Raw genomic sequence first — 26,385 nt, 5'->3', positions numbered from 1 at the left:
ACATGCTCAAACCTATTTTTAGACCAGCTGACATCTCAAGAGAAAAAGCCACTGTACTCAGTTATGAATGACATAGATTTGATTCACTTTAAATACTCTTGTGAGCTACAGTATATTGTCTAAGATCGTACAAATTACAAATGAGGTCTAGTCAACATTTTAACTGAATTGCACACAGTCTCCTCCCTGTATTTGCAGTGTAACACATCATGGATATATTCACAATTACATTCAACTGCTGGTTCGTGCCAGTGTAACAGATGTATAATGTACTCCCCATGCGTTGTGTTTTCACAAAATAAATAACTTCGGCCAGTGGTCCCAGTTGAGCATTATTTATTTCTGCTGTTGTTAAATGGGAAACAGCACGTTAGTTGTGCAGGACTTAACAGTGTTGATGGCTGTCGATGGCAAAATCCCTTGCATCACAAGGCCAATATATTGTATAAAAGGCATATTAAACAAGACGTCCCCACATAGTACAATGCAAAGGCTGGTCCGCCATAATTATTTCTGCGGTAATGGCTTATTGATTAGAAGTTTAGTCACGTCGGAGCATGACTAAACTCAACATGCAACTTACAGTATCTCTTCAACTCAGTGGATAAACACAATCCTCTCGGTGCCTGACATATTTCCTCCGGTGAAAAAAAATATTGAATGATCCTTTCAGAGATTCCCTGTGCTCTCTGTCCTGCAAATATCTCCGGTGAGAACGTAACACTCTCCTAGCATAGCCTTCTAACAGACTGTAAAAACATCGGTTTAATACTGGTGACCGGTATCCCGGGACTTCACGACCAAGCTCCTTCTCGTTTCCCGAGAAAAGTAATGACGGGTGCCATGGACCAATAATATACTCTTTTTATGCCGCCCTAAAGCAAAAATAAAATATTATCGCTGACTATAATGTTTAGGCTACAAGCGACCTCTCGACGGAGTTACTGAAGGCAATCTCCATCTCACATTCACAAATCTCCAAACTAGCTTTGTGGCACTGGCAGAGGCTCAACATATAAGCTGCAGCTTTATATTACCGGTATGGTTGCAATTTTGGGAAGGAAATTTTGTAGATTTTCAGGATTTTTTTTTTACCCTAATATATTGCATCAGTGTTTGGAATAAAACAATGCACGTAATAAAGCGAACAGTGATAGATGTCATCTTAATGTCCAACTAAGGTTTTGCCAGTTTTATTGCAATCAACTGCTGTCACGCCCTGACCTTAGTATTCTTTGTTTTCTTTATTATTTTGGTTTAGGTCAGGGTGTGACAAGGGTGGTATGTGTGTTTTTGTCTTGTCTAGGGTTTTGGTGTGTGTGTGTGTAGTCTAGGTAATGTAGGTCTATGGTGGCCTAGATTGGTTCCCAATCAGAGGCAGCTGTTTATCGTTGTCTCTGTTTGGGGATCCTATTTAGGTTGCCATTTTCCAGTATGATTTGTGGGTTATTGTCTATGTGAAGTTGCATGTCAGCACTCTTTGTTTATAGCAGTCACGTTCGTTTTGTTATTTTGTTATTTTGTTTAGTGTTCTTCGTGTTTAGTCTTGTATTAAGAATATGTCTTCACGTCACGCTGCGCTTTGGTCTCCTCACTAAGACGGACGTGACAACTGCTCAATATTCAACGACTAGCTGAACATACTGACATTTAAGAAAATATCTGACTACATCTGAGGAAATATAATTAAAGAGAGATTATACTACCAATTTCAACTGAATTAACTTTCAAACTTATCAAGAGTATCAAACCAAGCCCACCATCCAGTCGTTGTCCATGTACAGTAAACAGTCATCCAAAGAAAATCTACTTCCAACTGAGGCTTTAAGGCCTGAGATTGCTATCCATTTCATATTGAAACATTGAAGAGCTCGGATGGACTGGGTGTCTAAGAAAAACTGGGTGTCTAAGAAAAACTGGGTGTCTAAGAAAAAAGTTTGTGCAGGAGTTCAGTTATCCTACTGACATCAAAGGGGAGTGGGAGGCAGGGGGATTTATTGTACCGGCTTGATTGAAAATTCAGCTGGGACTGTGGTCCCCCTGTAATTGTCTGTCATCTACACTAGGTTGTGTGTGACTTGTGAGAAACGAAGAGTCCCCCGTTATCCATCTTCCTTTTGATTGAGGGGGAACCTGATACAGTTCTGATGGAGGGCAGGAAATTGGGGAGGAGAGGAAGAGAGTACCGTCTGGAGAAAAAACGTGCAATAACCCCCGGGGCAACACATAGAAATGTTATAAACTCCATATATAGCAAGTTCTCTATGGCCTAGTTCTGTATTCTTCTGTGGTTAATAAATCAATCAACATCAAGCATGATCCATCAGAGCCGAGCAACGGTTTTTTGAAGATCTCTAAGATGAGTTCCACTTAAATTTATAGGGAGAATCTGGTATCATCATATGATCATTCAGCAATCCTAATATGAAATGCCATAGGGTTAATTCCAGCATCATCATTAACCCTAGTGCTGATGTTATGGATGTGACTGCTGCTTGCTTAGTGAGTATCGCTTCCTTCCGATTCAGCTCACGCCGAGGCTCGAATCCAGGACCTCTGCCTTGCTAGCACACGTGCCCCATCCTTGACAACGCAGCAACAGTTTGAGTTATCGGAAAATATCTAAGTCAACAGTTCCATCGGCGACATTTCAAGCTAACTGTGGAGTGAGCTTATTGTAGAGTAAGCTTATCACTGTAGAGTGAGCTTATTGTATGTTCTTAACTCCGTTACACTGAGAACAACGGTGGGGTTTAGTAAACAGAGTAGCTTACCCTTCTTGACTGGATCTCCTTCACATAAAGGGGAAGAAGAAATTCCGATATTCCCTCCAGTCGTATCCCTTCCCCGTTCACCTGAAGGTTTCCCATTCCGTCCTGCAAAATGTACAACAAAAGTACAGAACAAATAAGCAGCCTAAAGGAGAGGAATGTCCTTTAAACAGTTGTCACTCTTTTTTTTTACTTCTATAATGACGTTAACATTCGTAACAATGTCATGTCACACCAGCTTTCACACACACGCCCAAAACACATTACCGACGACCCTGTTTGCCAACAATCATGACTTTACTGGCATTGCGTTCGTTTACATCAAGTGCTGTACCCCAGAAGTCGTGAAAGATGTATAATTGCCTGTTTTTTACTCCCGTGTGTAAAGGGAAAGGGGGATGGATACCTAGTCAATTGTACAACTGAATGCATTCAACTGAAATGTGTCTTCTGCAAGAGTCAAGTTGCTGAATGTATGTCACTGACATAGCCTGACCTGGACACAGTAAAGCACCAGGCTGAGCTGCTGGATGTATGTCACTGACATAGCCTGACCTGGACACAGTAAAACACCAGGCTGAGCTGCTGGATGTATGTCACTGACATAGCCTGACCTGGACACAGTACAACACCAGGCTGAGCTGATAGATGTTGTGTATGCCTATTACAGGCTACACTGGTGACACTGAGTGACAGGGTAGATGTAGGGGATCACGCTGAGGTGACAGCAGCACACTGAGTGACAGGGTAGAGGTAGGGGATCACGCTGAGTGACAGCAGCACACTGAGTGACAGGGTAGAGGTAGGGGATCACACTGAGTGACAGGGTAGAGGTAGGGGATCACACAGGGTGACAGGGTAGAGGTAGGGGATCACACTGAGTGACAGGGTAGAGGTAGGGGATCCCGCTGAGGTGACAGGGTAGAGGTAGGGGATCACACTGAGGTGACAGGGTAGAGGTAGGGGATCACACTGAGTGACAGGGTAGAGGTAGGGGATCACACTGAGGTGACAGCAGCACACTGAGTGACAGGGTAGAGGTAGGGGATCACACTGAGGTGACAGGGTAGAGGTAGGGGATCCCGCTGAGTGACAGGGTAGAGGTAGGGGATCACACTGAGTGACAGGGTAGAGGTAGGGGATCACACTGAGTGACAGGGTAGAGGTAGGGGATCACACTGAGTGACAGGGTAGAGGTAGGGGATCACACTGAGTGACAGGGTAGAGGTAGGGGATCCCACTGAGTGACAGGGTAGAGGTAGGGGATCACACTGAGGTGACAGGGTGTAGCAGAGGCCCTCAGCCCTCCCTCAACGGCGCCAAACAGTCGCTAACGAGGCAGACAAGCCTTTCGTAGATTGAACGGTTATGCGTAACTGTAGGTGTCCTTAAGAATACATTAGTTTAGGCTACGTGATGCGTTATACTGTAAGATCAGCTATAGACAGTTGAGCATTATGCCTTGGTTATGAACAACAGCGTAAGAGCTTATGGAGCTTGTTAACCAATAAGGAAGTGGTGTTGGCAACGCACTAACCTGAGTCATTAAAAATAAACATTCTCTGTGTACCCGCTGATATGTTTATGGACAGGTTTGTAATATAATGTTGATTAAATAGTGTCACTGTTGATTTAATGTTAATAATGCTTAATAAGTAGTTATGATTCGCTTATAAATGTGGCATTTTGTGTGGATATTAAGATTACATGTCTTTATGTCTAAGGGGAGAATCCTAACTTCCACAAGTCTCACTTTCACCAAGTCCTGCACTGATGCCCTGTAATGTCCAGACCAATGAATCATGTACACAGACAGCTATTGGGGGATGGACTTGTCATTCAAAATAAGCATCACCAGAAGGCTTGTCAGGATACCACACCTCTCCTTATGTATCATATATGTACACGTATGAATCTTTATGGGGATCTAGGTTGGCAGAGATGTTGACGTCTTGAGACAGAGAGTAGTCAAGACACCCACAGCACAGATAACATCTACAGACATACAGTGCTTTCGGGAAAGAATTCAAACCCCTTGACTTTTTACACAATTTGGTACTTTACAGCCTTATTCTAAAATGTATTCAATATTTTTTTTCCTTCAACAATCTACACACAATACCCAATAATGACCAAGCGAAAATATGTTTTTAGAATTTTGGGCAAATGTTTTGAAACAAAAAAACAGAAATCCCTTATTTACATAAGTATTCAGACACTTTGCTATGAGACTCGCAATTGAGCTCAAGTGCATCCTGTTTCCATTGATCATCCTGGAGATGTTTCGACAACTAAGTAGATTGGACATGATTTGGAAAGGCACACACCTGTCTATATAAGGTCTCATAGCTGACAGTGCATGTCAGAGCAAAAACCAAGCCATGAGGTTGAAGGAATTGTCCATAGAGCTCCAAGACAGGATTGTGTCGAGGCACAGATCTGGGGAAAGGTTCCAAAAAATGCCTGCAGGATTGAAGGTCCCCAAGAACACAGTGGCCTCCATCATTCTTAAATGGAAGAAGTTTGGAACCACCAAGACTTTTCCTAGAGCTGGCTTCCATGTCAAACTGAGCAATCAAGGGGAGGGCCTTGGTCAGGGAGGTTACCAAACACCGTAGGGTCACTCTGACAGAGCTCTGGAGTTCCTCTGTGGAGATGGGAGAACCTTCCAGAAGGACAACTATCTCTGCAACACTCCACCAATTATGGCAGAGTGGCCAGACGGAAGCCACTACTCAGTAAAAGGCACATGACAGCACGCTTGGAGTTTGCCAAATGGCTCCTAAAGACTCTCAGACCATGAGAAACAAGATTCTCTGGTCTGATGAAACCAAGATTGAACGTTTGGAGGAAACCTGGCACCATCCCTACGGGGAAGCGTGGTAGTGGCAGCATCATGCTGTGGGGATGTTTTTCAGCGGCAGGGACTGGGAGACTTGATGAAAACCTACTCCAGAGCGATCAGGACCTCAGACTTGAGCGAAGGTTCACCTTCCAACAGGACAACGATCCTAAGTACACTGCCAAGACAACGCAGGAGTTGCTTCGGGACAAGTCTGAATATCCTTGAGTGGCCCAGCCAAAGCCTGGACTTGAACCCCATCTAACATCTCTGGAGAGACCTGAAAATAGCTGTGCAGCAACGCTCCCCATCCAACCTGACAGAGTTTGAGAGGATCTACAGAGAAGAATGGGAGAAACTCCCCAAATACAGGTGTGTCAAGCTTGTAGCGTCATACCCAAGAAGACTCAAGGCTGTAATCGCTGCCAAAGGTGCTTCAACAAAGCACTGAGTAAAGGGTCTGAATACTAATGTAAATGTGATATTTCATTTTTTAAATTTTTTAAAAATAAATTATCAAAAATGTCATAAAATGCTATGTCATTATGGGGTATTGTGTGTAGATTGACGAGGGAAAAAAGAATTCAATACATTTTAGAATAAGTCTGTACCTTAAAAAATGTGGAGAAAGTCAAGGGGCACTAGGTAACTGCCGAAATAAAGGAAACACTGGAGTAAATTACATAAATTGATTGGGAGCCAAGGAGTGGAGAAGTGATAAAGACGGTCCCGGGTGACAGATCCGTCACAGTACGATGCTGTCTTCAGGGGTTTGTTGACAAAATGGTGGATTGCATTCATTAGCCCTGAATCGCTTTCAAAATGCTGCACTATACAGCTATACCTGAAGGAGATTAGGAACTTTTTTCCGTTTTGTGGCTTTGCAGCGATATTCTTTGCAGCGATAATTCTTTTCACCAGAGCCAATTCAGCCATTGTTTTAATCTTAATTATATACGTATGTGTTATCATGCAAAACTTCTAATGTATTTATGAATCAAGTATATCTTAACACAGAACATGCACTTGCTATGTCAAGTGTAATGTTAAATCAATTATTCAATCAAATCTATCCATCTGTCTCTTTAATTTACATTCATTCACCTCATCCATGTAGCACCATCCAAATGTATTTTAGTGGACAAATCCCCCATTAGTATAATAGAGTATGAGCAGACCTGTGCAAACTGGTTCACAATATACTAGTGTAAAACATTATACAATAGGCTACTGTAAAACATTATATAGTAGGCTACTATTAGACATTATACAATAGGCTACTGTAAAACATTATATAAATGGCACTACTGTAAAACAATATACTGTAGGCTACTGTAAAACAACATACAATAGTCATTGTAAAACATACAGTAGGCTACTGTAAAACATTATACGGTAGGCTACCCACCACAGTGAAATTCATGACCTTTACTATCCACACAGTTAAGGCCAGGTTGACTATCATTATGACCAGCAACAGCGAGAGGAAAAAGTAGAGGAATCTCTTCCTCCACCCATAGAGTCCCACGGGGTAGACGGCGTCGCTCCTGGGCTGCTGAAGATGGCCCGACTGGGCCTCCAGAACGTACTGTTCCTCAGTCATCTGGAACACAACCAGAGAGAGAGAGGGGCATCTGAGCATTAGAAGCCATGCTAAACGTTTTATTTTTGAATGACATACATACAGGGTTTTTAATACATTTATATTACTGTTCAAAAGTTTGGGAGTCACTTAGAAATGTCCTTGTTTTCTATGAAAACATACATGAAATGAGTTGCAAAATGAATCGGAAATATAGTCAAGATGTTGACAAGGTTATAAATAATGATTTTTAATTGAAATAATAATTGTGTCCTTCAAACTTTGCTTTCGTCAAAGAATCCTCCATTTGCAGCAATTACAGCCTTGCAGACCTTTGGCATTCTAGTTGTCAATTTGTTGAGGTAATCTGAAGAGATTTCACCCCATGATTCCTAAAGCACCTCCCACAAGTGGGATTGGCTTGATGGGCACTTCTTACATACCATTCGGTTAAGCTGCTTCCACAACAGCTCAATAGGGTTGACATCCAGTGACTGTGCTGGCCACTCCGTTATAGACAGAATACCAGTTGACTGCTTCTTCCCTAAATAGTTCTTGCATAGTTTTGAGCTGTGCTTTGAGTCATTGTCCTGTTGTAGGAGGAAATTGGCTTCAATTAAGCGCCGCCCACTGGGTATGGCATTGCGTTGCATAATGGAGTGATAGCTTTCTGTCACGGATCCCTCCAGAACTGTGTCATTGCGCACACCTGGTCCCCTTTCCCACTAATTGTATTTGTATAAATGTGTCCTTTGTTTCACCATTGGGCTGTCGATTATTGTTACAATATCCGTTAGAGTAGCTGTGCTGTGTGTTTTGGCTTTCGTGCCATTGTGGATTGCACAGATGATTATGGATCTCGTCCCGTGTGTTAATCATTGTGCGCTTCCGTTTTTAGTCGAGGCTCACCAGTCTGAGATATGGCTTTTTCTTTGCAACTCTGCCTAGAAGGCCAGCATCCCGGAGTCGCCTCTTCACTGTTGACATTGAGACTGGTGTATTGCGTAACTATTTAATGAAGCTGCCAGTTGAGGACTTGTGAGGCGTCTGTTTCTCAAACTAGACACTCTAATGTACTTGTCCTCTTGCTCAGTTGTGCACCGGGGTCTCCCACTCCTCTTTCTATTCTGGTTAGAGGCAGTTTGCTCTGTTCTATGAAGGGAGTAGTACACAGCGTTGTACGAGATATTCAGTTTCTTGAAAAGTTCTCGCATGAAATAGCCTTCATTTCTCAAAACAAGAATAGACTGACGAGTTTCAGAAGAAAGGTCTTTGTTTCTGGCCATTTTGAGCCTGTAATCAAACCCACAAATGCTGATGCTCCAGATACTCAACTAGTCTAAAGAAGGCCAGTTGTATTGCTTCTTTAATCAGCACAACAGTTTTCAGCTGTGCTGACATGATTGCAAAAGGTTTTTCTAATGATCAATTAGTCTTTTAAAATTATAAACTTGGATTAGTTAACACAACGTGCCATTGGAACACAGGAGTGATGGTTGCTGATAATGGGCCTCTGTACGCCTATGTAGATATTCCATAAAAAATCTGCCGTTTCCAGCTACAATAGTCATTTACAACATTAACAACGTCTACACTGTATTTCTGATCAATTTTATGTTATTTTAAAGGACAAAAATAATAATTTTCTTTCAAAAACAAGGACATTTCTAAGTGACCCCAAACTTTTGAACGGTAGTGTATCTATATATATATACACACAATACCAGTCAAAAGTTTTAGAACGCCTACTCATTTAAGGGTTTTTCTTTATTTTTATTATTTTCTACATTGTATAATAATAGTGAAGACACCAAAACTATAAAACAACACATATGGAAGTAACCAAAAAAGTGTTAAACAAATCTTAATATATTTTATATTTGATATTCTTCAAATAGCCACCCTTTGCCTTGATGGCAGCTTTCATCAGGATTTTGGAAAAACTCCCGCAACCCCATTTTCATATCAGGCGACCCCACATTGGGTAACGGCCCCTAGTTTGGGAACCGCTGGTCTAGATGAATCCAGTCTTTTAACCTTAGCTGGTTCCTCCTCATAATGACAGTTTGGGTCTCATGTTGTCTGTCGAGCAGTGGGGGGGGGGGTTTGGGCATATGTCTCACCAATGGAAGTTGGGACTTTGCAGTGAATACAAATTAACCATATCATTGGACTAGAAAGGTCAGTGAGTCTAATTATGCCGCTGATACACTTCACGGAAGATAACTACGAGAGATGAGTGTGAGTGCACCCGAGAACTAGAGGGACAGGCCTTTTGAGTCACACTAAATAATGATTAGATATATACGCAGCTGTAATGTATAGTATTTTGCTCTCAAATCATTTATCCATCAAAATAAATGTATAAAACAAAAATTGAACTCAGTCTTTCTTGTTCATTATCATATTACAGTGTACGCATTACGTAGAGGACAAAAACCGCACATTCTGTTTTTTAGGGGAATATCTTTGGCTGGTTCAAAATACTTAGATACTAGCAGAATAAAATCCTTTAACAGTAGTGGAATTTAAAGGCCCTCAGGGGAACGGAAACAGTTTACAGTGTATCTTTAAAAGAAATGCAAAGTTCTCTCTTTAATCCGACGTGTCACAGCAGGACAACTCCATAGTCTATTTTGAATCCTCTGTTGCTAGGGGAAATGACTCTTCTGCCCCTCTAATTTCTATGGCAACCCACTGTTCCCAAAACGCTGGTAGCTAGATGCTACAATTTCTTTGCAGAGTTGAATGCATACTGTACCCTAGCCCGTCATGCATGCTAAAGCTCGGGCATTCACAGAGCAAATGGAATGGAGCATAGCAGGCAGTGGTGGTGCTTTGTCAATCTGTAGACATGTAGAACATGACCCATGGAGTATGAGCCAATAGCACCTATTATCTACTACTGGCACAAGTGGTTTCTTTCGAGACAACCCTTTACGGAACTGTGAGGATGAAGTCAGGACAGCATCGTTCCCTGTATGAAGTCAGGACAGCCTCGTTCCCTGTATGAAGTCAGGACAGCATCGTTCCCTGTATGAAGTCAGGACAGCATCGTTCCCTGTATGAAGTCAGGACGGCCTCGTTCCCTGTATGAAGTCAGGACAGCATCATTCCCCATATTATGTAGTCAGGACAGCATCGTTCCCTGTATGAAGGCAGGACAGCATCGTTCCCTGTATGAAGTCAGGACAGCATCGTTCCCCATATTATGTAGTCAGGACAGCATCGTTCCCCATATTATGTAGCCAGGACAGCATTGTTCCCCATATTATGTCGTCGGGACAGCATCGTTCCCTGTATGAAGTCAGGACAGCATCGTTCCCTGTATGAAGTCAGGACAGCATAGTTTCCCTGTATGAAGTCAGGACAGCATCGTTCCCTGTATGAAGTCAGGACAGCATCGTTCCCTGTATGAAGTCAGGACAGCCTCGTTCCCTGTATGAAGTCAGGACAGCATCGTTCCCCATATTATGTAGTCAGGACAGCATCGTTCCCCATATTATGTCTTCAGGATAGCATCGTTCCCTGTATGAAGTCAGGACAGCATCGTTCCCCATATTATGTAGTCAGGACAGCATCGTTCCCCATATTATGTCGTCAGGATAGCATCGTTCCCTGTATGAAGTCAGGACAGCATCGTTCCCCATATTATGTAGTCAGGACAGCATCGTTCCCCATATTATGTAGTCAGGGCAGCATTGTTCCCTGTATGAAGTCAGGACAGCATCGTTCCCCATATTATGTCGTCAGGATAGCATCGTTCCCTGTATGAAGTCAGGACAGCATCGTTCCCCATATTATGTAGTCAGGACAGCATCGTTCCCCATATTATGTAGTCAGGACAGCATCGTTCCCCATATTATGTAGTCAGGGCAGCATTGTTCCCTGTATGTAGTCAGGACAGCATCGTTCCCTGTATGAAATCAGGACAGCATTGTTCCCTGTATGAAGTCAGGACAGCATTGTTCCCTGTATGAAGTCAGGACAGCATTGTTCCCTGTATGAAATCAGGACAGCATTGTTCCCTGTATGAAGTCAGGACAGCATCGTTCCCTGTATGAAGTCAGGACAGCATCGTTCCCTGTATGAAATCAGGGCAGCATTGTTCCCTGTATGGAGTCAGGACAGCATCGTTCCCTGTATGAAGTCAGGACAGCATCGTTCCCTGTATGAAGTCAGGACAGCATCGTTCCCTGTATGAAATCAGGGCAGCATTGTTCCCTGTATGGAGTCAGGACAGCATTGTTCCCTGTATGAAGTCAGGACAGCATCGTTCCCTGTATGAAGTCAGGACAGCATCGTTCCCTGTATGAAGTCAGGACAGCATTGTTCCCTGTATGAAGTCAGGGCAGCATCGTTCCCTGTATGAAGTCAGAACAGCATCGTTCCCTGTATGAAATCAGGGCAGCATTGTTCCCTGTATGGAGTCAGGACAGCATCATTCCCTGTATGAAGTCAGGACTGCATCGTTCCCCATATTATGTAGTCAGGACAGCATTGTTCCCCATATTATGTCGTCAGGGCAGCATCGTTCCCCATATTATGTAGTCAGGACAGCATTGTTCCGTGTATGAAATCAGGACAGCATCGTTTCCTGTATGAAGCCAGGACAGCATCGTTCCCTATATGAAGTCAGGACAGCATCGTTCCCTATATGAAGTCAGGACAGCATCGTTCCCTGTATGAAGTCAGGACAGCATCGTTCCCTGTATGAAATCAGGACAGCATCGTTCCCTGTATGAAGTCAGGACAGCATCGTTCCCTATATGAAGTCAGGACAGCATCGTTCCCTATATGAAGTCAGGACAGCATCGTTCCCTGTATGAAGTCAGGACAGCATCGTTCCCTATATGAAGTCAGGACAGCATCGTTCCCTGTATGAAGTCAGGACAGCATCGTTCCCTATATGAAGTCAGGACAGCATCGTTCCCTATATGAAGTCAGGACAGCATCGTTCCCTGTATGAGGACAGCATCGTTCCCTATATGAAGTCAGGACAGCATCGTTCCCTATATGAAGTCAGGACAGCATCGTTCCCTGTATGAAGTCAGGACAGCATTTTGCTGTGTTTTTCTACAGCAATTTCACGACCTCAATGTTTGGCACACTGTAGGTGAGGGTATTTGAAGTCAAGGTAGAAAATGATTAACATTGAAATATGATGAGTAACTTTCTCTTGCTTTACTTCCCTATCCCTTCCCTAACATTCCCTACCGGTGTTAACCCCGGTGTCCTGGGTAAATTCCCAATCTGGCCTTCAACCATCACGGTCACCTAATAATCCCCAGTTTACAATTGGCTCATTCATCCCCCTCCTCTCCCCTGTAACTAATCCCCAGGTCGTTGCTGCAAATGAGAACGTGTTCTCAGTCAACTTACCTGGTAAAATAACGGATAAATAATAATAAAAAATATTTAAAACAAAAAAAATCAATCCCTTCAGTCAACGTTTACCAAGATAACTTGGTGCTGGTTTTACTTCAGGACGGGGACTGTGGTGACCTCCCAGCATTGAGAACATACATTGCAGCCAAGCGAACCAAGCTAGCGATTACACAGCAGTCATTCTACCTCCATCGGCACAGCTCATCTCCACCAATTAGCGGTGAGAGTGATAGGGTACACACTGTTTTGAATCAAACAGCGACGCGCTGCGAGGGCAGCAAAACGCAGCCGAGAAACATTCAATGAAAGAAAATTAGACGCTAGTAATGCCTCCTGATATTAATCAGCAGAATCGCCTCCTGGCATGCTCTCTCTCTCCGTGATGCCACAGGCGTCCCACTTCGCCTCCTGCATGCTCTCTCTCCGTGATGCCACGGGCGTCCCACTATGCCTCCTGCATGCTCTCTCTCTCTGTGATGCCACGGGCGTCCCACTACCCCTCCTGCATGCTCTCTCTCTCTGTGATGCCACGGGTGTCCCACTCTCCCTCCTGCATGCTCCGTTTCTCCGTGATGCCACGGGCGTCCCACTCTCCCTCCTGCATGCTCTCTCTCTCTCCGTGATGCCACGGGTGTCCCACTCTCCCTCCTGCATGCTCCGTTTCTCCGTGATGCCACGGGCGTCCCACTATCCCTCCTGCATGCTCTCTCTCTCTGTGATGCCACAGGCGTCCCACTTCGCCTCCTGCATGCTCTCTCTCTCTCCGTGATGCCACGGGCATCCCACTTCGCCTCCTGCATGCTCTCTCTCTCCGTGATGGCACGGGCGTCCCACTAGCCTCCTCCGCCAGAGGTAAGAAAACATTGGAGAAGCACTAATGACTTGAGTCTCTCCCACTACTTTCTTCTGTCCTGCATGTAACCAACCACGAAGGCAGCAATGGGAAAGTGGAGAGACACAATAACAGCAGTAGTTAGACGTAAAAAAGCAATACCCCAAAATGTTAACTTGGACTGGTCCTAAATCTATGACTGCCCAAGTTCTTTCAGCAAAAGGCAACAGTTATTCAATTGAATTAAACAATATGTGTCAGGTTTTGGCCAGGACTGTTCTGGTTTTCTACAGATGGCTAGCCTTTTCCTGTCTACAGACGGCTGCCCTTTTCCTGTCTACAGACGGCTGTCCATTTCCTGTCTACAGAAGGCTGTCCTTTTCCTGTCTACAGAAGGCTGTACTTTTCCTGTCTACAGATGGCTGTCCTTTTCCTGTCTACATATGGATGTCCTTTACCTGTCTACAGATGGCTGTCCTTTTCCTGTCTACAGATGGCTGTCCTTTTCCTGTCTACAGATGGCTGTCCTTTTCCTGTCTACAGATGGCTGTCCATTTCCTGTCTACAGACGGCTGTCCATTTCCTGTCTACAGAAGGCTGTCCTTTTCCTGTCTACAGAAGGCTGTACTTTTCCTGTCTACAGATGGCTGTCCTTTTCCTGTCTACATATGGATGTCCTTTACCTGTCTACAGATGGCTGTCCTTTTCCTGTCTACAGATGGCTGTCCTTTTCCTGTCTACAGATGGCTGTCCTTTTCCTGTCTACAGATGGCTGTCCATTTCCTGTCTACAGACGGCTGTCCTTTTCCTGTCTACAGACGGCTTTCCTTTTCCTGTCTACAGACGGTTGTCCATTTCCTGTCTACAGACGGCTGTCCTTTTCCTGTCTACAGATGGTTGTCCTTTTCCTGTCTACAGATGGCTGTCCTTTTCCTGTCTACAGACGGCTTTCCTTTTCCTGTCTACAGACGGCTGTCCTTTTCCTGTCTACAGACGGCTGCCCTTTTCCTGTCTACAGACGGCTGCCCTTTTCCTGTCTACAGACGGCTAGCCTTTTCCTGTCTACAGACGGCTAGCCTTTTCCTGTCTACAGACGGCTAGCCTTTTCCTGTCTACAGACGGCTGTCCATTTCCCTTTCTACAGACGGCTGTCCATTTCCTGTCTACAGACGGCTGTCCATTTCCTGTCTACAGACGGCTGTCCTTTTCCTGTCTACAGACGGCTGTCCATTTCCTGTCTACAGACGGCTGTCCTTTTCCTGTCTACAGATGGCTGTCCTTTTCCTGTCTACAGACGGCTAGCCTTTTCCTGTCTACAGACGGCTGCCCTTTTCCTGTCTACAGACGGCTAGCCTTTTCCTGTCTACAGACGGCTGTCTATGTCCTGTTTACAGACGGCTGTCCATTTCCTGTCTACAGACGGCTGTCCTTTTCCTGTCTACAGACGGCTAGCCTTTTCCTGTCTACAGACGGCTGTCCATTTCCTGTCTACAGAAGGTTGTCCTTTTCCTGTCTACAGATGGTTGTCCTTTTCCTGTCTACAGATGGTTGTCCTTTTCCTGTCTACAGATGGCTGTCCTTTTCCTGTCTACAGATGGCTGTCCTTTTCCTGTCTACAGACGGCTGTCCATTTCCTGTCTACAGACGGCTGTCCATTTCCTGTCTACAGACGGCTGTCCATTTCCTGTCTACAGACGGCTGTCCATTTCCTGTCTACAGACGGCTGTCCTTTTCCTGTCTACAGACGGCTGTCCTTTTCCTGTCTACAGACGGCTGTCCATTTCCTGTCTACAGACGGCTGTCCTTTCCCTGTCTACAGACGGCTGTCCTTTTCCTGTCTACAGACGGCTGTCCTTTCCCTGTCTACAGACGGCTTTTCTTTTCCTGTCTATAGACGGCTGTCCATTTCCTGTTTACAGACGGCTTTCCATTTCCTGTCTACAGACGGCTGTCTATGTCCTGTCTACAGACGGCTGTCCATTTCCTGTCTACAGACGGCTTTTCTTTTCCTGTCTATAGACGGCTGTCCATTTCCTGTTTACAGACGGCTTTCCATTTCCTGTCTACAGACGGCTGTCTATGTCCTGTTTACAGATGGCTGTCCATTTCCTGTCTACAGACGGCTGTCTATGTCCTGTCTACAGACGGCTGTCTATGTCCTGTTTACAGACGGCTGTCCATTCCCTTTCTACAGACGGCTGTCCATTTCCTGTTTACAGATGGCTGTACACTTTTACTAGCGTGTTAATTTTTTAAGAGATGAAGGCACTCCAGTAAGTTCACTGCTAGTGCTAGGAAAGGTCTTTGTTGTTCAAAAGGTGCATCCTGAAAAGGCTGTGAGAAGTTGGTTTCTCTGTTCTGTACAAGTTTTTATAACACGTCACCTGTTATAACAGTGTTATGGTGCTTCTACACTTGCATTGCTTGCTGTTTGGGGTTTTAGGCTGGGTTTCTGTACAGCACTTTGAGATATCAGCTGATGTAAGAAGGGCTTTATAAATACATTTGATTTGATTTGATCAACAGCTCAAATAAAGTGTTTGTTTTTCATTTGCTTAATTATTTTCAGATTCAAATTGACCCTTCATGATAGACCGATGATGTAAAGCCCACAACTTCTTCCCTTTACCTGTTTTAATAATAGGTGCTTTAATTAGGAACTTTGTGGAATTTGGCGACAACAGCACACAGACAGCCAGCGTAGATGTTGTTGAGGAGGTTAAGGGATTCATTTAATTTCCCTCTCAGGCTTTACGGAAGTGAAAATCGAAAGAAACGACAAAGTGCTGATGTAAACAGTCAGACTCTCATCCACAGTACACTGGCTTTCCATGCTAATCCCCTGCAAACCCTCAGGGAGATCCATTTAGGATGTCGCCCCATGGAGGACACATTTGCATTTAGCAAACGATCAGAGAGGAAGTGGCACATTTACATTATAATTCCAGACAGGAAATTGTCCGTAAAAAAAGCCTATATATCTCCAGTAACTGTGCAGTTACTGTGGGTAGGCTGTCTATGAGCCACAGGATTGGTAAAATGTTTTTAAATCATTTGTCATATTTACTCTGTTGACCTAGGTCTTCACTCCTGGTCATGGATTACCAGAGTGTGCGAGCTTTTGTTCCCATCTAGTGCCAAAACACACATCTGATGTGCTAGTGCTGGCTTGGAACAAATGCCTGCTTCCACAGAGGTCCTCCCGGACCTGGGGCAAAGTAAACAGATCGGAAGCACTTCATGTTATGGTACAGAAATTGCTAGTTATTTACTTAGAAAGTACATGGTAAAACAGTAACCAATTAATTAATAACCAATTAATGACTTGTGTGTACCTTTGAGATTCATTATTAGAATTGGGATGACAACCCCAGAATTATAGACACCGACCATACCGAAACACTTATCACAGGCATTTTGCTGATATCGTTCCTTACGATAAGTAGCCTATACTAGGGAAATGTGAAGTTAGAAATTAAATATTTTTCTAATATGGGTGATTGTTAGTAGTAGTTTAAAGACAAATGTAAAAAAAAATTGGTTGTGCACATTTATGTTATAAACTGTGCTGCACATTTATGTTATAAACTGTGCTGCACATTTATGTTATAAACTGTGCTGCACATTTATGTTATAAACTGTGCTGCACATTTATGTTATAAACTGTGCTGCACATTTATGTTATAAACTGTGCTGCACATTTATGTTATAAACTGTGCTGCACATTTATGTTATAAACTGTGCTGCACATTAATGTTATAAACTGTGCTGCACATTTATGTTATAAACTGTGCTGCACATTTATGTTATAAACTGTGCTGCACATTTATGTTATAAACTGTGCTGCACATTTATGTTATAAACTGTGCTGCACATTTATGTTATAAACTGTGCTGCACATTTATGTTATAAACTGTGCTGCACATTCATGACTGACTGTCGGTGACTGCTGCACAAACACATTTCGAAATTGCACCTGGTTTATTCTACTATTCTTACTGTCAATAGTAAGTTGAGACCCCAACCGAGTTCCAAAAAATAGATTTACAAATAAAAAATAATTGGTAGGTTACAGACTTATTCTAAAATGTATTAAATAGTTTTTTTCCCTCATCAATCTACACACAATACCCCATAATGACAAAGCAAAAACAGTATTTGAGAATTTTTTGTTAATTTATAAAAATAAAAAAAGGAAATATTACATTTACTTAAGTATTCAGACCCTTTACTCAGTACTTTGTTGAAGCACCATTGGCAACGATTACAGCCTTGAGACTTCTTGGGTATGACGCTACAAGCTTGACACACCTGTATTTGGGGAGTTTCTCCCATTCTTCTCTACAGATCCTCTCAAGCTCTGTCAGGTTGGATGGGGAGCGCTGCTGCACAGCTATTTTCAGGTCTCTCCAGAGATGTTCGATTGGGTTCAAGTCTGGGCTCTGGCTGGGCCAATCAAGGACATTGAGACTTGTCCCGAAGCCACTCCTGCGTTGTCTTGGCTGTGTACTTAGGGTCGTTGTCCTATTGGAAGGTGAACCTTCACCGAGTCTGAGGTCCTGAACGCTCTGGAGCAGGTTTTCATCAAGTCTCCCAGTCCCTGCCGCTGAAAAACATCCCCACAGCATGATGCTGCCACCACCACGCTTCCCCGTAGGGATGGTGCCAGGTTTCCTCCAGAAGTGATGCTTAGCATTCTGGCCAAAGAGTTCAATCTTGGTTTCATCTGACCAGAGAATCTTGTTTCTCATCGTCTGAGAGTCTTTAGGTGCCTTTAAGGCTAACTCCAAGCGGGCTGTTATGTGCCTTTTACTGAGGAGTGGCTTACGTCTGGCCACTCTACCATAAAGGCCTGATTGGTGGAGTGTTGCAGAGATGGTTGTCCTTCTGGAAGGTTCTCCCATCTCCACAGAGGAACTCTAGAGCGCTGTCAGAGAGACCATCGGGTTCTTGGTCACCTCCTTGATTAAGGCCCTTCTCCCCCAATTGCTCAGTTTGGCCAGCTCCAGGAAGAGTCTTGGTGGTTCCAAACTTCTTCCATTTAAGATGTATTTAAAAATGTTTAATGTAACCTTTATTTAACTAGGCAAGTCAGTTAAGAACAAATTCTTATTTACAATGACGGCCTACACCGGCCAAACCCGGACGACGCTGGGGCAATTGTGCGCCGCGCTATAGGACTCTCAATCACGGCCGGTTATGATAAAGCTTGAATTCAAATCAAGGTGTCTATAGTGACGCCTCTAGCACGGAGATGCAGTGCCTCGTGAGAATGATGGAGGCCACTGTGTTCTTGGGGACCTTCAATGCTGCAGACATTTTTTGGTAGCCTTCCCCAGATCTGTGCCTCGATCCTGTCTCGGAGCTCTATGGACAATTCCTTCGACCTCATGGCTTGGTTTTTGCTCTGACATGCACTGTCAACTGTGGGATCTTACATAGACAGGTGTGTGCCTTTCCAAATCCTGTCCAATCAATTGAATTTACCACAGGTGAACTCCAATCAAGTTGTAGAAACATCTCAAGGATGATCAATGGAAACAGGATGCACCTGAGCTCAATTTCAAGTCTCATAGAAAAAGGGTCTGAATACTTATGTAAATAAGGTATTTCTGTTTTTATTTTTAATACATTTGCAAACATTTCTAAAAACCTGTTTTCGCTTTGTCATTATGAGGTATTGTGTGTACATTGTAAGACACAATGCCATTTGTATTATGTTTTGGTGCAGATATGTGATTAATATACTATATCTAGATAAGAAAGTGTCCGTAGAACTCATTCACAGTAAAAGGTATCCTTATTCTGATTTCAGATGTTTAATAAATACAAAATAAGGAAGACTAAATTTTTTGTTAGTTTTTCTCTATCATCATTAGGGAGTTGTGTAAATGGCAGTTGTTTTGGGGAAAAAAGTGTTGATTTTGTTATTAAATTAAGACACTTTTTTTTTAAATAAATAATGAAATGTTAATTATATAAAGCAGCTTGTGTGATCATCTGCCAGAGAGCAGCCCCAATCGGCCAGAGCCCCAAGTAATACGTTTGGGCCAGATAACTCACACCCCAATCGGCCCGAACCCCAAGTAATACATTTGGGCCAGATAACTCACACCGGAATCGACCAGAGCCCCAAGTAATACATTTGGGCCAGATAACTCACACCGGAATCGGCCTGAGCCCCGAGTAATACATTTGGGCCAGATAACTCTCACCGGAATTGACCAGAGCCCCAAGTAATACATTTGGGCCAGATACCTCTCACCAGAATTGACCAGAGCCCCAAGTAATACATTTGGGCCAGATAACTCTCACCGGAATTGACCAGAGCCCCAAGTAATACATTTGGGCCAGATAACTCTCACCGGAATTGACCAGAGCCCCAAGTAATACATTTGGGCCAGATATCTCACACCGGAATTGACCAGAGCCCCAAGTAATACATTTGGGCCAGATAACTCTCAAAGGAATCGGCCAGAGCCCCAAGTAATACATTTGGGCCAGTTAACTGACACCGGAATCATCCCGAGCTCAATCCCTGCATCCTAGCCATAAGTAATACTAGCCCAGACTCGGGCCACATGACGTCAGCCGAGTCTGACTCTCAGCCAGAATCGGCCCAGATCCACTGTGCTAGCTGGGTAGTGTTTCCACTCCCTTTTATTAAACATGAGAAGAACTACAACCATATAGTTTGGAATATCATTCATAATTGGGTAAGAGTTGCACAAACCAAAACCAATAAGGAATATTCTTCCAAGAATCATAATATCATCAATTAAATTGACCACCTTTTGCGAAGGTTGTCTTGGCGAACTAGGAGTAGGCTATTATGTTCACTGCTAAGCCGTGAGATCAAAGACATGGCAGATGCAAGTGTATCTCTCCAATGAATGTTCTCACTTGCCTGTTGCATAAGTGCCAGTGCATAGAATAACAGCATACGTATCATAGATAGATAGCTGTAATATGTGTACTCTAAGCCTATATTATCAGTAAAATGTGACTTGCAAAAACTTTGAGTATGCTAAAAACAAGACTTATGGGATGAATACGTTTTGTAAACGTGGACATTTCTATTTTGAAAGTGAATTCTTCAAGATCAGACAACAGGTATGAATTAAAAGTACAGGCTATTAATTAGCATTTACTTTGACATATCTTACCTTCAGGGCCTCGATATCCAATGACGTTGACTCATCCATATCTTTACAAAAACGTAAATATAGAGCGTTTTGGACAACTTGAATGTTTAGTTCATTGCGCAGAACTCAGACCTATATCTTGAGGCCAGTTGCACTTCAGTCTCATTAGGTTACCCTACACTGATGAAAAAGGAAAAACGAATGACTCTTGAAAATTCATGAGAATTTTTACACTCAATGTAGCCTAATAAATAACTCAGAACAGATATAAAAGCATGCTTGCTTGCATTATCAATATAACGTTAGATGCCTCGAAAGAAAAAACTCAAAGGCGCTTTTTTTTTATTATCACAGAATTGTAGTCTTGCTGTCATACCTATTTGGTAAATCTATCAGATTCTGGACATCTTCTCATCCAAAGATTGTGGAGTTGAGAGGCCCGCCGGAGCATTTTTCTTCAGTAGGCTACGCAAATCCACCCTAAACTCCTGTTCATCATAGGAAGATTTTCCACAAAAAAATGCATAGTCCACTTGCATGGTAGTTTATCTATCCGCACTCCGTAGCATACCATCTCAAGAAAGACAGGTGCTTGCGTGGCACGAGTGTGCGTAAAAAATCTGTCCATAACGAAAATTGCTCGGCGCGCGCTTTGCCAACCCTGGGCTGTGTGCGCGTACCCGCGCGTGCAGTCGGGTTTCTCCATAGCACCCAGTTTCAGTGTTACTAATCAAGATTAGTAGACGAATCAGGCGTGTTGCTGATTGGGTCGAACAAGGGCTTGCAACCACACCAGCCTTATGCATAAAAGATTGGCCACCCCTGGAAAAACAACATGTGAAAATAATATGTACAACCTGTGAAAATAACATGTACAACCTGTGAAAATAATATGTACAACCGGTGAAAATAACATGTACAACCGGTGAAAATAACATGTACAACCTGTGAAAATAATATGTACAACCTGTGAAAATAACATGTACAACCTGTGAAAATAACATGTACAACCGGTGAAAATAACATGTACAACCTGTGAAAATAATATGTACAGCCGGTGAAAATAACATGTACAGCCGGTGAAAATAACATGTACAACTGGGGAAAATAATATGTACAACTGGTGAAAATAATATGTACAACCTGTGAAAATAATATGTACAACCGGTGAAAATAATATGTACAACTGGTGAAAATAATATGTACAACCTGTGAAAATAATATGTACAACCGGTGAAAATAATATGTACAACCTGTGAAAATAATATGTACAACTGGGGAAAATAATATGTACAACCTGTGAAAATGATATGTACAACTGGGGAAAATAATATGTACAACCTGTGAAAATAATATGTACAACCGGTGAAAATAATATGTACAACCTGTGAAAATGATATGTACAACTGGGGAAAATAATATGTACAACCTGTGAAAATGATATGTACAACTGGGGAAAATAATATGTACAACCTGTGAAAATAATATGTACCACCTGTGAAAATGATATGTACAACTGGGGAAAATAATATGTACAACCTGTGAAAATAATATGTACCACCTGTGAAAATGATATGTACAACTGGGGAAAATAATATGTACAACCTGTGAAAATAATATGTACCACCTGTGAAAATAATATGTACCACCTGTGAAAATAACATGTACAACCTGTGTCTCTGTGTGAAGTAAGTAATTTAATGCTGAGTGCTACGGAGAAGATGAAAGAGTGAGAGGTCAATGTTAAGAAGATGGTGGAGAGAAAGAAGAGTCGCGTAAGATAAGGTAGGAGGAGCTGAAGAGGGTGAGGGAGGGAAGATTATAAGAAGAGGTGGAAGATGGAGATCATCGCGTGAAGTTCAGTTTGAATCCTATGAACAACTGAAAAAAATCTAGTCTGGAGTAGACCAGCAACTGGAAAAAATCTGTGTGTGTGTGTGTCAGGAAGTGATTTAAAAAGCGTTAGACATATTCTTGTGGACTATAAGATCAATAAAGTATTCTTCTTCTTCATGGTGAGGGTTATCAAGGAGATGTGATGGAAGAGGGAGATCATCCAGAGAGAGAGATGGAAGGAGTGAGGGATAAAATTAAGGAGAGAAAGAAACACGTGGACAAGGCTAGAGCTGAAGGTTGAAAAGGAGAGGATGAAGTAGTCAAATATTACATGTTGAAAACGAAAGCTAAACACACTTCTAAACACACTTCACATGAATTAACCTCTACGGGATCGGTTAAGAGACACTAATCATTCAGATTTTTATGTATACCTTGACAGTTATTCTAAGGGCCCCTGAGACCCACGCTGGTTTGTATAGCCAACCCAGAGGTATAAGGATAGAATGAGAATACTGGTAGCGATATGGCCACAGAAGCTAAATTCTCTAACATTAGCTTGCAAACATAGCCAGAGACGCTACTCTTCTAGCATTCGCATGAGACAGTTGAGATTGAATGGACCCTCTTTAGCACTTGTGTTTGGATACACAAATCACGTCAAAGTATGTATTGTAACTGCAGAAATTATTTGACTGTTTCTTCCGTTCTCAGATTCCTCAGAGCCACATGACTGAGCTGGGAGGAATAAGGAGATAGACAGCTATTCCACTACCTACACCACATTTCCTACCCAACCCTTTATACTTAAAATAAACCCCACCCCTTTATACTTAAAATAAACCCCACCCCTTTATACTTAAAATAAACCCCACCCCTTTATACTTAAAATAAACCCCACCCCTTTATACTTAAAATAAACCCCACCTCTTTATACTTAAAATAAACCCCACCCCTTTATACTTAAAATAAACCCCACCCCTTTATACTTAAAAGAAACCCCACCCCTTTATACTTAAAATAAACCCCACCCCTTTATACTTAAAAGAAACCCCACCCCTTTATACTTAAAATAAACCCCACCCCTTTATACTTAAAATAAACCCCACCCCTTTATACTTAAAAGAAACCCCACCCCTTTATACTTAAAATAAACCCCACCCCTTTATACTTAAAAGAAACCCCACCCCTTTATACTTAAAATAAACCCCACCCCTTTATACTTAAAATAAACCCCACCCCTTTATACTTAAAAGAAACCCCACCCCTTTATACTTAAAAGAAACCCCACCCCTTTATACTTAAAAGAAACCCCACCCCTTTATACTTAAAAGAAACCCCACCCCTTTATACTTAAAAGAAACCCCACCTCTTTATACTTAAAAGAAACCCCACCCCTTTATACTTAAAATAAACCCCACCCCTTTATACTTAAAAGAAACCCCACCCCTTTATACTTAAAATAAACCCCACCCCTTTATACTTAAAAGAAACCCCACCCCTTTATACTTAAAATAAACCCCACCCCTTTATACTTAAAAGAAACCCCACCCCTTTATACTTAAAAGAAACCCCACCCCTTTATACTTAAAAGAAACCCCACCCCTTTATACTTAAAATAAACCCCACCCCTTTATACTTAAAAGAAACCCCACCCCTTTATACTTAAAATAAACCCCACCCCTTTATACTTAAAATAAACCCCACCCCTTTATACTTAAAATAAACCCCACCCCTTTATACTTAAAAGAAACCCCACCCCTTTATACTTAAAATAAACCCCACCCCTTTATACTTAAAAGAAACCCCACCCCTTTATACTTAAAAGAAACCCCACCCCTTTATACTTAAAAGAAACTCCACCCCTTTATACTTAAAAGAAACCCCACCCCTTTATACTTAAAAGAAACCCCACCCCTTTATACTTAAAAGAAACCCCACCCCTTTATACTTAAAAGAAACCCCACCTCTTTATACTTAAAAGAAACCCCACCCCTTTATACTTAAAAGAAACCCCACCCCTTTATACTTAAAAGAAACCCCACCCCTTTATACTTAAAAGAAACCCCACCTCTTTATACTTAAAAGAAACCCCACCCCTTTATACTTAAAAGAAACCCCACCCCTTTATACTTAAAAGAAACCCCACCCCTTTATACTTAAAAGAAACCCCACCTCTTTATACTTAAAAGAAACCCCACCCCTTTATACTTAAAAGAAACCCCACCTCTTTATACTTAAAAGAAACCCCACCCCTTTATACTTAAAATAAACCCCACCCCTTTATACTTAAAAGAAACCCCACCCCTTTATACTTAAAAGAAACCCCACCTCTTTATACTTAAAAGAAACCCCACCCCTTTATACTTAAAAGAAACCCCACCCCTTTATACTTAAAAGAAACCCCACCCCTTTATACTTAAAAGAAACCCCACCTCTTTATACTTAAAAGAAACCCCACCCCTTTATACTTAAAATAAACCCCACCCCTTTATACTTAAAAGAAACCCCACCTCTTTATACTTAAAAGAAACCCCACCCCTTTATACTTAAAAGAAACCCCACCTCTTCATACTTAAAAGAAACCCCACCCCTTTATACTTAAAAGAAACCCCACCCCTTTATACTTAAAAGAAACCCCACCCCTTTATACTTAAAAGAAACCCCACCTCTTTATACTTAAAAGAAACCCCACCCCTTTATACTTAAAAGAAACCCCACCCCTTTATACTTAAAAGAAACCCCACCCCTTTATACTTAAAAGAAACCCCACCTCTTTATACTTAAAAGAAACCCCACCCCTTTATACTTAAAAGAAACCCCACCTCTTTATACTTAAAAGAAACCCCACCCCTTTATACTTAAAATAAACCCCACCCCTTTATACTTAAAAGAAACCCCACCCCTTTATACTTAAAATAACCCCCACCCCTTTATACTTAAAATAAACCCCACCTCTTTATACTTAAAAGAAACCCCACCCCTTTATACTTAAAAGAAACCCCACCCCTTTATACTTAAAAGAAACCCCACCCCTTTATACTTAAAATAAAAAAACTAAACATTCCTATCTTGACGGTGGAGAGAAAAATGTAAGCTTGGAAGTTCATTTCCCGCAGTTCTACACTAGTCTCCTAGTGTAGAATTGTTGGTAGCCTTCCCCAGATCTGTGCCTCGACACAATCCTGTCTTGGCGCTTTACAAACAATTCCTTTGACCTCATGGCTTGGTTTTTGCTCTGAAATGCACTGTCAACTGTGGGACCTTATATAGACAGGTGTGTGCCTTTCCAAATCATGTCCAATCAATTGAATTTACCACAGGTGGACTCCAATCAAGTTGTAGAAACATCTCAAGGATGATCAATGGAAACAGGATGCACCTGAGCTCAATTTCTAATCTCATAGCAAAGGGTCTGAATACTTATGTAAATAAGGCATTTCTGTTTTTTATTTTTAATACATTTGCAAAAAAAATTAAAATTTAATGTTTTTGCTTGGTCTTTATGGGATATTGTGTGTAGATTGACGAGGAAAATATTTAATTTAATCCATTCTAGAATAAGTCTTAACGTAACACAATGTGGAAAAAGTCAAGGGGTACTGAATACTTTCCGAATGCACTGGTTATGATATCCGAGTGAGAATTAACCAACAAAATCAATGTGGGCCTCCTGGAGGTCCGGTTCCCTGGGCATGTGCCCTGTTAATGTATTGGTCCTTGGTGTTTTGATCACTTGATGTAGGCCTAGACTAGATCATTGATTCTCTTATATGGAATATTTTAGTTAGAGTGTTTTATTTACCTTCTGACCGATAATTGAAGTTCGGCGGACTGCAGCAAGTCGAAAAACTCGGTGATTATAGTAAACAAGCCAAAAATGGTGGTATTCCTCTCTGATAAAGCTGAAATCAATAGAGATCTTGGTCTGACTGAATTGCACCACCAAAGTAATACAGCAGAGTGCAGTAGAGAGGTAGAATTGCGGT

General features: G+C 42.2%; 1 protein-coding gene across 1 annotated transcript in view; it reads right to left on the bottom strand.

The window, feature by feature from the left end:
• Positions 1–21,204, bottom strand: part of LOC139534729 (zeta-sarcoglycan-like) — a 40,899-nt gene extending 19,695 nt beyond the window's left edge. The window contains exons 1-3 of the mRNA XM_071334131.1: positions 20,582–21,204; positions 7,022–7,216; positions 2,775–2,876 (exon numbers count right to left, since the gene is read on the bottom strand). Coding sequence (XP_071190232.1) covers positions 2,775–2,876; positions 7,022–7,216; positions 20,582–20,620 — 336 coding nt within the window. The 5' untranslated portion in view covers positions 20,621–21,204. The remainder of the gene's footprint in view (positions 1–2,774; positions 2,877–7,021; positions 7,217–20,581) is intronic.
• Positions 21,205–26,385: the final 5,181 nt, after the last annotated feature.

Source organism: Salvelinus alpinus, chromosome 11, assembly GCF_045679555.1.
Source record: "Salvelinus alpinus chromosome 11, SLU_Salpinus.1, whole genome shotgun sequence".
NCBI classification, from domain to species: Eukaryota; Metazoa; Chordata; class Actinopteri; order Salmoniformes; family Salmonidae; genus Salvelinus; species Salvelinus alpinus.
The sequence above is the reverse complement of the archived record's forward strand: the minus strand, read 5'-3'. Positions and strand labels throughout refer to the sequence as shown.